The sequence below is a fragment of the Barbatula barbatula genome (assembly GCF_947034865.1).
Source record: "Barbatula barbatula genome assembly, chromosome: 14".
Lineage (NCBI taxonomy): Eukaryota > Metazoa > Chordata > Actinopteri > Cypriniformes > Nemacheilidae > Barbatula > Barbatula barbatula.
In genome coordinates, this window is record NC_136777.1 from 840,698 (window position 1) to 856,854 (window position 16,157).

Sequence of the window (16,157 nt, forward strand, 5' to 3'; positions counted from 1 at the left end):
AATAGCTGATGAGGAAAACACTGCCTTGCTGGACAGCCCTTACGTAAGGCTTTGTGCCGTACAGTGATCGAAATAGCTTTTTCGAACGGAGGGCTTGACCGGGTCGAAATCTTTGATTTTCATAGCGCTAAAATGAACGATAATGTTAGCGAGCTGGAATCGTTCGCTCGCTTTTTTGAACTCCCGGCGCGATCGCGGCTTCAAACGGAACGATGATACATTGTTGCAGTTTTCAGTTCAAACGCTCGATCATCTTTACATCGTGTCGCCCGTTTTCTGTAAACGTTGTGTTTATAACAGCACGCTGCTCTCGGTCCAGCCTCGTCGAGTCGACGGATCGTTTTGAGTGTGATCAGAAATGGCTTATAGTTTTTTAGCTAGCCGATGTTCATCGGCCACCCGTCGTGTAGTTGGCAACCTAGTTGCGGGCTGTTACATACGCGACACTCGGGTGTATTTCCACGACGCTAATGTTCCGGTCTGAACGCGACGGTTATCGTCTGAGGTGACATTGTGAGTGGAAAGCGAAGCATTTGTTGTCCCATCGGGTCAGGTCGAAATAGCACAACTCCTGTATCGACTCTATTTCCCGATCTGTGCAAGTTTGACAAACCCTATGGAGGTTGACCTTGTTGGGAAAGGCTTAAGCCCGTTCATTGTGTGCGCGCGGTGTACACAAGCCCTTGTCGCGTCCATTTCAACGCACAACGCTCGTTTTCTCGTCAGTTCTTTGTGATGGAAGCGTTTAGTTTGCGTGCTCCGCTCCATTCAACTACCGACGTTCGCCCTAACGTGAAATGTCGATGCCATTTTCGCCGAACGGACCAAGCTTCTTCAACTCGACTTAGGGAAGTCAACATGGCTCGCGATAATAGCGCATGTGCCGACACATTTTGTGCTTTCGTACGTCGCAGTGATAGAAGAATGTGGATGTCAAGCGACTGCAGTCGTGGTGCCACAGAAATGGCGTCATAATGCTGTAGCAGGAGACATTACGCGAACCCGCTACTGGAGTTTAACAACAGTAAACAACAGACGCTTTGTGTCGCTTAACTTTTCATACTTAACTCAAGACCGACTCGAGTCGTTTTATTCGGTTGTAATGCTGAGTCCTCACCTGCTTATAGTGAAGAGGTCGCCGTTTGCGTGTTAACACCGCGTTGTGTTTAAAGTGAATCGTTGTGTGAAGTGTTATGGGGGGTTTAATACCTCAGGTACAATGTCGCTGTTAGCTGAAGTATATCAGTGAGACAGACGTCTGGAGAGAACACATCTGTCTCGCTGACAGCTCTTTAAACAGCAGAAATAGTCAGGGGAGTGGTCCGTCATCATTTTAGCCTGTTAATCGGATTTCTGCGAGAGTGGGCGGGGTTTCGCGTGAAGGGCGGGGCTAATCAAATCGTCCGAAACCTCGTATGTCCAAATTCACCGTTTTTCAGGAAATGAAAAAAACACTTGAAATTATGAAATGCTGTGTGGTCAAAGTTGACTAGCGGGTCTAATACTTTTTTTGGGTAGATATTTGCAGAAACAAGTGACAAACATAAAGGATGACTAATAATGGAGATACAAGGTTTGAGAAGGACAGCAGTGAAATATTATTAATCGCGTACAGCATCTTCGTGCTTCTTGACAATAAATTGTCTTCCGTTGTTGTATTTTGGTCTTTAGTGTGCATAGAGATAGCAGAATCTTCATTGAGCCAAATACCAAAAGTAACTGGCTGTTTTCAAACAGGTTCTAAACTTGTGTGCTTTTGACACCAGTGATTTAGCAATGTTACTTATTTTTAATAAAGTACTCAATTATAAACTCTAACCCAGATTTTCAACTACTGTGCTTTGCTTGCCCTCTTTTAAAAACTATTAGCAATACTCTAATACTTAGAGTGGCAACTTGTTACGTTTCTATGGCCTTTAGCTTATTACATCTGTTAACAATATAAATCTCACAGGAACTGTTTTGACATTATTTTCATATTAACTTTAATTGCTATCATAGGCAATTGATTGTTTTTTAGTATTACAGTTTTGGAAATGAGTTTAAAGAATGATGCTGCACATGTAAACCTGTTGTGACGTTGTTCTTGGTCTGATAACATTGTCATTCAAAAAATTGTTGGGTAGTGAGTAGCGCTGTAGCTATCGATTATTTTAGTAATCAAGTATTCTACTAATTATTCCATCGGTGAATCGAGTATTCGGATAATAAGTACTTATTCTTAATTAAAGAGCATTACTAAATATACAAGAGAAAATAAGACAGGTCTCTTAAAATAAACAACTCATTTGTTTCCTTTTTTAGAAAAATTAAAATTGTTATTGTTAAAATTGCATACATTAATATCTGTATGTGAGAAAACTTAATCCATTTAGTACATTCCATTGCCATATTACATTCAAATATATAAATAAGGCACATAAATAAAAATAGAAAGAATAATTTCAAAGGTAAACTTCAGCTTATGCATGATGCATGTTGTTGACCTAAATTAGTTTACAATTTTTAAGGTTTTGTTTTTATTTTTTAATATTTAATAGTAATATAATTGTCCACAAAAGAATATTGTAGTAAACTGGACTTTTATTTTGGCAGGTTGTCGGAAGATGCTTATTTTTAAACAGAGTGATCATCTCTATGCCCTACTGTAAAGCTCTTGATGTGTAAACTCTAGACCAGTGGTTCTTAACCTTGTTGGAGGTACTGAACTCCACCAGTTTCATATGCGCATTCACCGAACCCTTCGTAAATGGAAAAATTTAATATGATTTTTTTCAAATTCAAAACATAAGTATATATTTTACTGGTGCACAAAATGAACCCTGCATCAACATCACTGTGTTTTAAAGAACAAAACCATTAAAACATTTTTCCATCTCCATGCAGGTTAAGGAAGTGTTCTCTTAGTTTTGCCGGTGCTAGACTAGAATTGCAAATCATGCAGTTAGGACGCTGACTCCCACCACGTTCCGTTATACATGTGAATCCATATTGTACATATTCGTCCGACCAAATTCTTTTTTTGCTCGACATAGTTAGTATGAAGGGATTCAAATATTAAGAACGAAATCACACGACGTACCATCACGACAGTCACAAGTCGACTTCTGAGCGCACCAAATTCCCTGCAGCACAGATAGGCCAAGTGATGTTGCGTGATCACCTGCAGCCAATGATGGCCAATCGGGGCGTGTCATCACGAATTATATGAGTCGGGTGTGTGTCTTGACCTCCACCGAACCCCTGAGACTGACTCACCGAACCCCTGGGGTTCGATCGAACCCAGGTTAAGAACCACTGCTCTAGACGGAATAACGCTTTTGTATCTTTTAACCTGTCCGTTTAAAATGTACTTTGCAAAAGGAGATATAATAACAACGTCATCTCTTTATTTGGAGTGACGTTTTGCACTGTGTCCCCTTCCCGAAGGGCCCTCCGGAGGACAATATATCCCATTTGGAACATACAGATAAGCATGCGCGTCAAACTGTGGAGTTCATTCACTCAGACACGCAGAACAGCCAGATGGCTGGGTTTTTCCTGCATAGAAAAAGGCGGACGCGTCTCCATCAAATTTCATGCCGCCTCACTCTCATCAAAAGTATTTTGCGTGTCCTCCCAAAAACACTACGTGTATTCTGTCAACAGACTGTCATTTGTAACTGCAGGGCATAACGGTGCAGGGGAGGCGCTGTTTCGTTATCAGGCCATTGAGGCGGCAGAGTTGCAGGTGTAATGCGGAGAAAGGCCAGATTTTGCACCGTCTTTCCCCACAATGGTTATGGTGGGGATTAGGTGTTAGGGGAGGGGTTAGAATCAGCCAATCGGACAGCCAGGTTATTGTAGTGGATGCATAATCTGGAAGAACCAGAGCTAATAGGAGCTGCATTAGCTGTGTTTCAAGACTGGTTAATTGAATTGGCTGTAAAGCCATTTAAAGGTACGGTAGGCCTAGACATGCGTGTTTGTAAGATAAGGATGGCACCATCTCCGCCTCATTTTGAGCGAGGAAAAACTCTGAATGACAGGATTCGGCATCCACAAGTCTGCATATAGTTATATGGACCAGGAAAACAAGTTTCAGTCGCAAAATAGAATGAAACTAAGTAAAATAACCCTGCGCCACTGATTAATGCCACACAGAAATAAGCACACTGACAAACGCACTACATGCAAGCAATACAAAACTTTTAGTATTATACCGTTCCGCGCAGGTTAAATGCAGTTTAGAGGTTTCTTTTATTTGCAGATTTTTTCAACATTAAAAACCCTATATACAGGATATAATATGAATGTGTTCTGAATATTTAAAGATAATTATAAGCTTGATTTAAAATTGTGACTAAATAAAAACTTTTACAATTACATCTTTATTAGCTTTTATAGTCGAAAATTTGAATATTAGTTTTTTTATGAGCTCAAATCTTCAAAAATGAAATTTGAAAAATCCCGTCCCTAATTTAGAGTCGAGGAATTCATTTAGTAAGACTGGCGCTGCACATTTTGCACTTGACTGTATTTTCATCAAGTTTATCAAAGTGAAACGAGGCATCGCTGTGCGCTTTCAATATGCCCTTCTGTGCTCCTGACTTGACTCGGGACCGCAAACTCTCGCAATGCAACCTATTAAATCTCTGGGTACCAGGCAGGCAGGGGCAATGGTGGACAGAGAGCAGGTACCTGGAGATGTTTGTTATTGTAGTAATGTAATTCATGTTGTAATGTTTTCTCACCATGAATGTGACATAACTAAACTGGAATCAATCCAACAGCTTCTGGTCTGTGCGCGCGTGTGGTGTGGCTTTGGATGGCAATTCGCCATAAATGTCCATTGGATACGTTTGTGCCCATAACCATGTCTTGTTCAGCAAATTGTCAGCAGAAGAAATGTTATCTCTTCTGTATGGGTTTTAATAGGGCTGTGACGAGACACTTATCTCATGAGACGAGACACGAGACTGAGTTAGCAAGATTTTGAGACTTTTTAAAATAAATCCTCAATGATGGAAAATATGATCGTAATCACCTTCAAAACACAAAAGGCTAAAAATGTAGGCATTAAAAATTCACTTTGTATTTTATTAAACAAATTACACGTTTTATGAATTCTATTATGCAGTAATAATATTTAAACACTGCAAAATGTTTTGTCACAAACTCAACTGACAGGCAGTAATTGCACAAAGTGTATGCTTTGTTTTCTTCGTAAGCTTTTGCATAGTGCTCATGTGAGCAGAGGTGGTGATCATATCACACGGTCAATCCTCCTTCCTCCACTGACTGAACCCTCACAGCCTTCAGAGAAACAGTTAAAACTACATAAACATATCATAGAAGAGACAGATGATCCGTTTTTGAAGATGTTTGCATGTGAATGTTTTTTAAATAAAGTAATGTAGGGCTGTGATGAGACACGCGATCCTACCAGAAGAGATGACACACGAGACTGCGTTCCCCAGCAAGACATGGTCCAGGGCACGCTACAGATGCGGCTCTCCAATGCTTTAGTTTGTTTGTCTGTTAACTTATCAGAGATGCAGAACACCACACTGCAATTTTTTGATATTGCACCAGGCACAGTCTGTCGTAATCATTACAAAAAGCACACGCTTTTTAACACGCGCTCATTCGAACAAACGGATATGATGTTTTTGTGGGCGTTCCCTGTGATGTACTGTAGATGCTCATCCAAACCCACTGGTTAACATGTAATTTGCATGACTTTGAAAATGAATAAGAAAATCGAATTAAATCAAACTTTACATTTTAATTGTGTCAGTATCATTGCGTTAGGATTAATGCAAATCCGTGTAAAAATGTTTTTGCTATTTATTTTTCACATTTGCCTTTTAATTTTAAAATTGGCAGTCTGGCCTCAAGATATTTGTGAAAATGAAATGTTAAATCACCAATTGCATTTTCTTTTTCAATTTGGGAACAACGCATTGTGAGTGTAAAATTTATACAAAATAATTTCACTTTATTTTTTATTGTTGAAATGAAATTGTTAATCTGGATATCATTTTCATCGTTTAATTTATTGATTTACATTTGGCCGGATTTACCTTCCATAGTTCTCACTTTATTGGCAAAAATAAAAAAATGTTTTAGGACTTGAAAAGTTCTGATTAAACTTGATTTTTTCTCAATACTTTTTATCCTTTCACAGATCAGGAGACATGATGATGTGCAACTGCAATGTGTTCAGTTTTTCTATCAGCCTCCTTCTAAATATGTTTTCATGTTTTTCAGCTGAAGATCTGAAGTGAGGTCACTCAGCAAGATCACCGTCACAGTGGACGGAGATGAAGGTAATGCTCACTAAACTTCTCACATCATCAGACTTCGTGACATGGCTTGACTTGGATGGTTTTCCCCTATTTTGAATGATCATAACAGAAAATTGTGACTGATCATATAGAAGTAACCAGCCTTCAGTTCACGTCATGGCTGTAAACAATGATTTATGTCAACAGAAATGGATAACGGTACCAAAGATTGCGCTGGTGTAATGTCAGTCTGATCTGTGCCAGACTGCTTATGTTTTTACACAATCTTGTGTGTGTTTTAAATGTGTTAACATCTAAGTGTTATGATGTTTCACTAAACACTCCCACAAATGTTCAGAAATCTAGTTTACCAGACTGTCTAGCAGTCATTTGCTCATAAAGCTTACTGTTATAGGGAATACACAGACTGTGAAAGGGATGCTCATCACATTACTCTACATTCTAGAAAACATGAAAAGAAAAGTCTGTTGCTGAATGCTGTGTTTAGAGTTGTTAACTATTATTATCATTGTTGTTCATTAGTAGGTAAGATAATACTGTTGTTTGCAATGTAGTGCATTTTGCCTTGCGTTTGTTTCCATGGTAACCAGCCAGCAGAACATCACATGTAGAATTAGTTTCGTCTCTGAAGTGAGATTCTCTAACATCAGGGCTCCAGACTAACTTTAACTAGGAGCGCTGTAGCTCCTGACTGAAATATCTAGGAGCTCGAGCTAAAAATGTAAACCTTAAATCAGCCTGCAATGCAATTATTCTATTATTTTCCCCAAAATAACTGTATTACTGAAATTGACAAATAATGACTTGATGACCGCAGATTTGGTTCTGCTTATTTAATGGTCCCATTCCCTGCGATCCCATTTTCAACCTTTAGTTTGTGTGTAATGTCGCCGTTAGAGCATAAAAAAAACCTGCAAAATGATAAAACTCAAAGTTCAATGCCAAGCGAGATATTGTCTTTAATAGAATTCGCTTTTCAAGGACTACAGAGAACGGCTGGAATCGGACTACAGCCCTTTTCTTCCCGGCTACATGATGTCACTTTTTCGAGTCCCAAAGGAATACGCCAAAAAAGAAAGGCTCCTTTAAGAAGAATCTACAGAGAAAATGTGTTATTGATTAGTGCTTAATAGAGAGAATCTAATCTGAATTCATTTGAACCAACAGAAATTGTGTCTAAAAGTATATATTTAATCGTTAACAGTGTTAAACATTAAAGCAAAATGTGAGGTCTCGTGTTGTTACGTTCTTAAGATGATTTTATTGTGTATTAAGGACACTCCTCATGTTCACGAACACATGTGAATATAAATATAACGTCAAATAAAAGTTAACAAGAGCATTCGCCTGTTGTTCGTTCTTGAAATGATGCAGCGCCATCTCAAGTAATCAACAACTAAATGACGTTTTCAACGTCTCGTATATCAAATTCTTCGTCCTCTGGCTCAAGTAATACGTCAGAGCAAACACTGTAGTATTCGCTCACGTTGTGTGTGTTTAAACTTTCAATGGCGACCTGGATTGTGCTCGTCCGCGGTAAACATCAGTGACGCAAGCGAGTGACCCGTGCGTTGTACGGAAGCCGTAAAGTGCCAAACAAAACAACAAATCTAAAAGCCAAAAAACAAATCCCAAATCACAATCACAAATCTGAAAACACATTAACAAACCATAAAGCGCAACAACAATTCCGGAAACAAAATAACAAATCAGAAAACACAACGACTATTCGGTCAAACCGGAAAAGGTAAGTCTTTTGTGTGACCGGGATAGTTACTGCTGATTGGACGGAACCCCTGTCAATCAAGATAAACAGTCAGGTGTGTGTTTTCATAGAAAGAAATGGAGTTTGTTCAGCACTACTTTCAAGAAGGACATTCATATGGTGTGATTCTAGATATGCTTCTCATGATATAACATATCATGATATTAAGATCAGCTTGCGCTCTCTTGAAAGACACCTGAAGAATGCAGGTTTATTCAGACGAAAAAACGATTCCCTATTAATCGATGTCAGGAATGCTTTCAGAGCAGATGCAAAACACCAAATTTGAACCCACAATAAGGACAATACATTATATATTTGTGTACACTGCCGCCAGCTACTTCTTCTTGTTATTCTGTACCGCTAGCTACAGAACTGTACTTCCTGTTTATCTTGATTGTCGTTGTGTTTTCTGACTTGTTATTTTGTTTCCGGATTTATCGTTGTGTTTTCTGATTTGTTATTTTGTTTTCAGATTGGGTGTTGCGTGTTCAGATTTGTAATTGTGATTTGGGATTCGTTTTTTGGCTTTTAGATTTTTTGTTTGTTTTGCGATTTGTTGTTTTGTTAGTCAACTGTACGGAAGCCGTAAAGTGCCAATCACACACACCCTGTACTGGTGTTGGTGTGTTGCGTACAACCAGTCGTTCCAAATCAAATAACAATTTAAAGATATTCCAAATTTGCAAGTGCTAGTAAAAAAAGCTTGGGTTGTCTCGAAAACGTAGTCACAGTCTGAAGCCCTGAAAAGGGAGTAATGCTGAAATCATGCAACAGGTATATCGTAACTTTTAATGGATGTAAGGGATGATGTACGGGGTGTGATTGACACACAGACCCTTGTGACTGTGAGACACTATAATTTCTTGAAAGCGTTTTAAATCAGAAGTGTAGTAAATGTAAGAGTAGGCCTGATGTCATCAGGGGCTCTTGTAGGGTGCGGTACGGTTGTGAAGGCCCAGAATTGTGGGGCGAGCCTGAAAACACTTCTCTACATTTCTGTCTGTGCGTGCACTATGCAGGGCACTAGTTTAGTGTTTTAGTGCTCGACGACAGACATCAGTGGCAGAGACGGGGGGCACTGAGTCACGCTCCATTAGCAAACTCCAAAACTTTTAGCATCCACCCCTGTAGCATATGGTCATGGCCGGAAGGAAGGTGGACGTCAAGGAGATTCATCATGAACTTTAAACCTGTTGTTTTGACTGATCTTCAGATGTGGACATTAAGTGTTATCAAAATAACTTACAAAAACTTGTAGCAATAGATGTTTGGAAAACAGACTTTTCTTATGTTGAGTTATCATGTAAGTATGTGTATTGGTTGTGTGTGCCATCAGGTGACTTTTGTGCTTTAATAAAATGTTAAACAAGTTTTTTAAATAATCTGGAAAATGCTTCTTTCTAGTGCACACATTTTTTATAGTAAAAGTGTTATAACCATGTTTGTTGTTGGATTGATTATCATTTGTATGACCAATGTTGTAATTTAAAGCATTTTAATGTAAAGCATCTTTATTTGTTGTGGTCTCTGTGCTTTAATTGAGTACCGCAAAGGTGACGTATTTTCACGTTTTAATCTATGACATAACCAGTTATAACCCGGCTGTGACCTTTATCAAGTCTTTAACATGGCGGTTGCCAACAAGTTACTAAAAGCGACTACTTCCTTTGGCAACATCAGCACAAATGTCTTAAATCATTGTTGGGGATTCAGTGATGGATTTATTTCTTACCAGGGAACATGTTTTTAAATACATTTGAGAAAGCTGTTGGAGGATTTGGTGGTGGGGACGTTAATATCAAGCGGCTGTAGTGTAGTCTGTTTATTGAGTCGTGTTAGCTTTTTACTTCTGGCGTTTGTATTTAAGGTTCAAAAAAGTTATCGTTATAGACAAAACGTCTGAACGTCATGAACATTTGTAAATTACAGAGCTTATTTTTTGCGATCTTCCAAAAGTCCATGTGAATAATGCATATGCATTCGGTCGAGGGAACCACTTACCTCTGGGTTTGTCTACGGCCTCTCTGAGCCACACCCCATAGAGATTTGGTTGTGTTGTTGGCTTAAGGTAAAGACTAAATGAATAGGATGTTCTGGAAAGACAGGCCCTTCCCACATCATCCATCCATAAAATAATTTTTACAAACGACCAGCGTGGAGATGATGCCTGTTGACATGGTCATGTTCACAAGCGTGTTTATTGCATCCCTTCTGATGCATTGATGTTTTATTTTAGCGTGGGGAGAGAATCTGTGTTTTCCAGCGACTGCTGCTGTGTGTTAATAGACAAAGGAAGATTTCAGTTTGTGTTTCTGTTGTTTTTAGCAGGACTCTACATTTACATAAAGCGTCTTCAGACTGTAAAAACACGAGTTCATTTGGTTTGTGTTAAATAGAATGTTAATACTAGAAACTACATTAGATGTCAAGTCGGTGATGTTGCTTTATTACTTTATCGTAATGAATATTTAAACTTCACATGATTTGTGTTTGTAGTCTGGCTGGATGTTTTCTAGTCTCTGTTTAAGATGATATTCTGCTCGATAGATCTGGGCAGTCTGGGATTGTTTGTGTTATTGTTTACTGGCCTGAGTTCTCAGAAATGTAATTGCACACGTCTGGTGAAGAGGTAATCAGGGTTGGGGATTGTTTTAATACCTCTAATCCTACGTACAAGCAATGGCAATAGTGATGTTTGTATTGGCAAACACCATTAAATATACAATAAGGCAACAACATATCAGCAAAGCCAAAAAGCTTCAGCACACAAGAGTCGGTAAGCCACTCAACTTCATGCTCTCTCACTAAAGTTATTCAATTTGATTGATCAATTCAATTCAGATGTATTTTTATACTCATAAAAATATAGTTGTTTGCACTCATTAGGATTAGGCATTATTGTAAGTAACACAGACATTTAGACATTTTTGTACAGAAGAAATGATAAAGAAAAACAGAGAAGTATGTGACGGAATATACTGTGTTCATGCCTTGTTTAAAATAAATATTTAATGAATAGTAAAAAATATTGTTCCTGGAATTTTGTGATTATTCTTTCACATGGGCGCCTTTCAAAATGGCGACGTGCGTTTTCACGAACGTGCTAGATGCATTAGTGAGGCGCCCCCTGTAGGACTGCGGTCAGAGTCGCACTCTTTTACGTGGGAGATCCGTGTTTGATTCCTGTCTTAACCATCACTGTCCAAGGTACACCATAATGTGCTTTACGTGTGCGTTATATCTTATATTATATGGATGTGAAGCATCTGTAATACCTGTGTAAATCCTATTGGCTTGAACAGTGCAGGTTTTCCACCAAGTGGTTTGTGATACTTCCATGGAAGCAACGCTGCCCATGTGACTGTATGGGTGCACAGACCTCCAACCTGAAGCTCATTGTTACTTATGGGCGTTGCTGTATCTCTTGTGTCCCATCCGCATATCGGACCGCAGGAGACAGCGCTGTACCCTACTGTATCCCAACTGAGCCATATATTTTATTTAATCCAGACAACCCCAACCTTATTGGCTGCATCTTTGCCTGTGATATTGCAGTTGTCGTGTGCATTGGTGATTATAGAGGTGTGTTCTCTCTTTGTGTTCGGCCTACATCTGTCAGAGTGTCCGGAGATTGAGCGAGGTGATTTAGGGTCAGTCAGTGAGGCCGTCATCTCCATTTCTATTTATAAAGTATGACAGAAGACCACCAGCAGTCAGAATTGCACTCCGTGTGCAGTAGTGACCCATTCCTAACCCTTGTTAAATTTCACATATGACAGTTGGTGAAGTTCTGGACACCATCAAACCAGCTTTTAATGGCCAACGGAGAAGCTTGGCTTCACAGTACATCATAATCTTTTGGGTTAAATGCCTGTTTGTTTCAAAGAAGCGCGCTCGGTTTTAAACGTAAAGAAGTTTGAGTGTCACGCCGCCTGTAAGAACAAATACAAACAAATCGGTATGTTACACAAAAGAAGATATTTTGAGAAATGTCACACGGGTTTGTCATGACATGACGATGAATAAATGCTGATAGGTGTGTCTTTAAAGTCTTTTGCACATCAACCATGTTGGCAGTTGTTGTGACTGGTAGTAGCTAACTTGGAAGAGGTGATGATGGTGCTGATGCTGAGAAGCTGAACAGGTTTTTGTATGTTGGGTCATGATGGCAGAAGACGGGTTTGGTAGATTATGTGGGTCGAAGGACGCTGTCTGAGTTCTGGTTAATCGCTGCGTTTGATGTTGAAGCCAGAAGCAGATTTAACTGAACTAAACTGTGGATTAATGGACCTGCCCTGCACGCTTCTCCTGTGTGCTCATGACCCAGAGGTTTTCTTCTGGTGGAAGAATGGACGGATGAATTGAGTTTAGGACGGTACGAGCGACGCCGATGAGCATACCGTCCCTCAGATGTGTATGCTAAAGTGTTTATTAGGGCTGTGCCGTTAATCGAAAATGAATCGTAATCATCAGTTTGGCTTTCATCAAATACAAAAACAAAATAATGGAGGTGGACGATTATTGTGTCGTATTCCATTTAGCAAGGATCCTCTCTTTTCTTGTAGTATAAATCCACAGCGCACACCATTCCTGTACAGCGGTTCAGCTTCACATTTACATTTCTTTTTCAGTTAAATTCAGAGTTTAAAAGCCAAGTTTTTTTATTTTCTAAAAGGTTAACGAGTAATCGTGTTAAATAATCGGGATCTCAATATTGGCCTACTACTGATAAAACTAAACATCTTGGTGACTAGTGACTGATGTTTAACATAACATGTTTGTTGGCATGCTCAGATCATCCGATGAGTGCCGAACAGCTCGATACGCCACACACATGTGTGTTTAATCAGCCGGTTGACTGCAGGGATGAATTTTCCACCCCAGCCAAAGTAGTTGAATTGGAAAAACTGTCAAACAGCCAATGATGGGACAGGTTTTTTCCTGCATCAAAAATATTTTTGGGGCAAAACAAAAACATTTAGCAAATGCTTTCAGGTGTTTGAGGTTTTAGGTCATAAATCAAAGCCAGTCCGAATTCTTTTTATGACGGACGGAAATAACGGTAGCAGTGTGTACATGTGTTGGACACGGCGTGACTTTGACGAGCCATTTTATTCCGCCCAGATCTGTTTCCCTTTTTTACAATACTCTTTTAGAGTTAAAAGGACTGCACAAAATATCAGATTTATATCAGAAATATTGAAAGTTTTTGGAATAACAGAAACTACGAAAGGTTGTCTCTGCTGAAAAGTTTAAGGTGAATGCCAATAGCAAAGAGGCTGGTGAGATGGAGGAAGTGGTGCTTTCTTATCCTGGAAAGAATGTGAAAATTGTACGCCGGTTGTGTCATTTTTAGTTTGTATGTACAGTATATTTAAATGTAGCTTAAATTGATTTGACGTACTTTACATATTAATTCTAGACTGCTAACGTCATGCGGCACTTACACAAAAACAAAAGACATATTTGAATAGTTTATATTTTTACTACTTACTGACTCTGCATTATCAAATGACTATTATCAAATGATCTATTAATAATTATTATTATGCAGTATTAATAAATTGAGTGTGTTAAAGACATGTTTATGTAATCTGCAGATGAATGACTTGCATGTTACACCAAGCTTATTTGTCAGTGCTTTATGTCAAGATCCTCAGATGTTTTTACATGGCTAGAAATGTGTCAAATAATTCAATATATTAGTATGATTGAGGTAAGTCTATGAAAATATTTCAATCAATTCATGCATCAACTAATATCATCTTAAACCTGGACTTTTGTTTATGGTTAATCTGTGTAATGTTGCGTTGGTTACCATGATGTATTGATTTTCTTTATTAAATAATACAGAAAATAATCATATTAAATCGCAATATTAGTAAAATAAAGCGTTCAGCCCTTGGTTTCTCAGCCCGATCCTGATGTTTAACTTCAACAGATCACACTTCAATCTTTGGCACTAGAAAGTCTTTTCTTCTGTGTATCAGGGCACATCACGAGCCCCTTTCCATCAGAATTCAATTGTAGGAAATGAGTCGGTAACTCCTTGTTATGGTTTATATTTTGTGGGGTCATGGCTAGAAATAACAGTCATATCTCACCAGCACACTGTGAAAAACATCAAAGCAATGAAATCCGCGTCAGGTTCATTGAATGGAGAGAGCACAGATCCATCTTTCCTTTGGGTCAGACCTCTCTGAATTAAAAGCTCAGATGTTTGGTCCGTGCCAAAGCCGAACGTTTTCCTCATGTCCTCATGCCATCTCTCATATATTCAGTGAGGACGGGAGGGAGTGTGAAGCAGATGCCAGCACAGCTCTGTATTGCCAGGGGATGATGGTGTAAACATTATGCAGTCGTGTCAGTTCTCAGGCGATGCTGCTCAGTGAACTAATGAAGTGCCCGTGACTGACTCTATTGAATAATTGTCATCTCGCTGACGTTTCAGAGGATCTCAGTGAGATCTGCATCACCTCGATCTGGACACATCCTCTTCGGTCTTATCACATTACTTCATGTGTCTTTATCTGTCTCGTGCTGTGAAGTCCAGTCCGCTGACGGCTGTGCTCGTGTGTTTAACACAGTTATGACGGCCTGCCACCCTCTGACTTGTTTCGGCCTAGTTTCAAAACTTTTTATATCATCACAGCGGTCTCGAACGCTGTTTGTGGCGTTGTTTCTGGATCTGATTCTGCCACGCGTGTAACTGTCACTAGGGATGCACGATAAATTATCAGCGATATCGATCGATAATAAAATGTATGCCGATATATTATAGCCGATAAATGATTTCCTCTGGTTAACCTTCTTCATCTGTACGCGTCTCACAGTTTTAATCCAGTACAGTTCTGTCTTTCTGTCGTGATCTTTCACTTTACTGATATTAGCAAAACATTGTTGATGTAGATTCAGTATTTATGAATGTGTACATTATAGGAACAAAAGCATATTGTTTGTCTGAATGCTTTCTGTCTTGAGATCTGTTAGACTCGTGAGTATTAAGATCATTTTTCTGATGTTGATCTGGGAAAACATCTATAGTTTGTGTGTTTTATAAAAAATAAACCAGAAAGGTTTGAAGGTTAAATAATGTTTAACTAGTGTAAAGTAGGCTTGGTTAGTGATATTCAGGAGAATAAAGAGAACTAACGGTTACCTTGTGTTCTGCACTCAATGTTTTCATATAAAAGTCTTAGGAAATGTTATATTAACATCTAGATACTGTATATCGGCCAATATATCGGTTATCGGCCTCCAATGTTAAAGAATCATCGGTTATCATTATCGGCCAAAATTGACATATGGGTGCATCTTTATCTGTCACTCAAACAGACACCTGCGTCTCGTGCACCCAAACACGCGGATAAAACAGTGGTGCGGTGTTTACATAAGTTTTTCCTTCAGAGAGCGATAGCGACTAGCGTCATTTTGGATAAACCTTAACTTTCAGAGAGTGGTCTCTCTGCGTCTTCTCTGTTCATGACTCAACAGCAGATTAAAGTTACTTGTAAGTGAATAAATGAATGATTACAAAACCACGTGTACAAGCACCTGTCACTGACTGGACATATGAACATAAACTTTTGTCTATAATTAGTATTTTATGTCGGCCCACAAAAACAAAAAAGATGTAAATGCCTTCGGCTTGATGGGTATTAAAATACAGTAAGTTCAGGGGTCTCAAACATGCACGTAATATCACCTTGCACCATAGTGATGGGTATAAGATCATGACAGATATTTTATGATCCTGTCCGTCAAAATGAAATGACGTGCCGTAATAATGCTCAGAGAATGTATTTGTTTCGAAAATATTGAACCATCTGTTTATATTTTACAAAAACCTTGTTGATAGAGTTTAAACATCAGAAAAACGTATTTTATTTAAAAACAAAAACAATATGTAGCGTTATGGATGTGACAATCCTGAAAATGGCTCTTACTATCGGACAATGAAAAATCAAACAAATGCTTTAAGAACTTGAAGCGAGATCTCACATGGGTATCTGAACCATCATATGTTAATGTATGTGCTGCTAGTGTAGTGCAAACATTAAGTAAAAACATAATGTTTTCATGGTCAGGTTGACATTTTC

The 16,157-nt window shown here is 38.8% G+C and overlaps 1 protein-coding gene across 3 annotated transcripts in view; it reads left to right on the forward strand.

The window, feature by feature from the left end:
- Window positions 1-16,157, forward strand: part of arid4b (AT-rich interaction domain 4B) — a 41,669-nt gene that overhangs the window by 815 nt on the left and 24,697 nt on the right. For all 3 annotated transcript variants that reach the window (XR_013787597.1, XM_079473644.1, XM_079473643.1), the window contains exon 2: window positions 6,253-6,311. Coding sequence is in view for 2 of the 3 variants with exons in the window: in XM_079473644.1 (XP_079329770.1) it covers window positions 6,306-6,311 (6 nt within the window). In the remaining variant the exon portion in view is untranslated. The remainder of the gene's footprint in view (window positions 1-6,252; window positions 6,312-16,157) is intronic.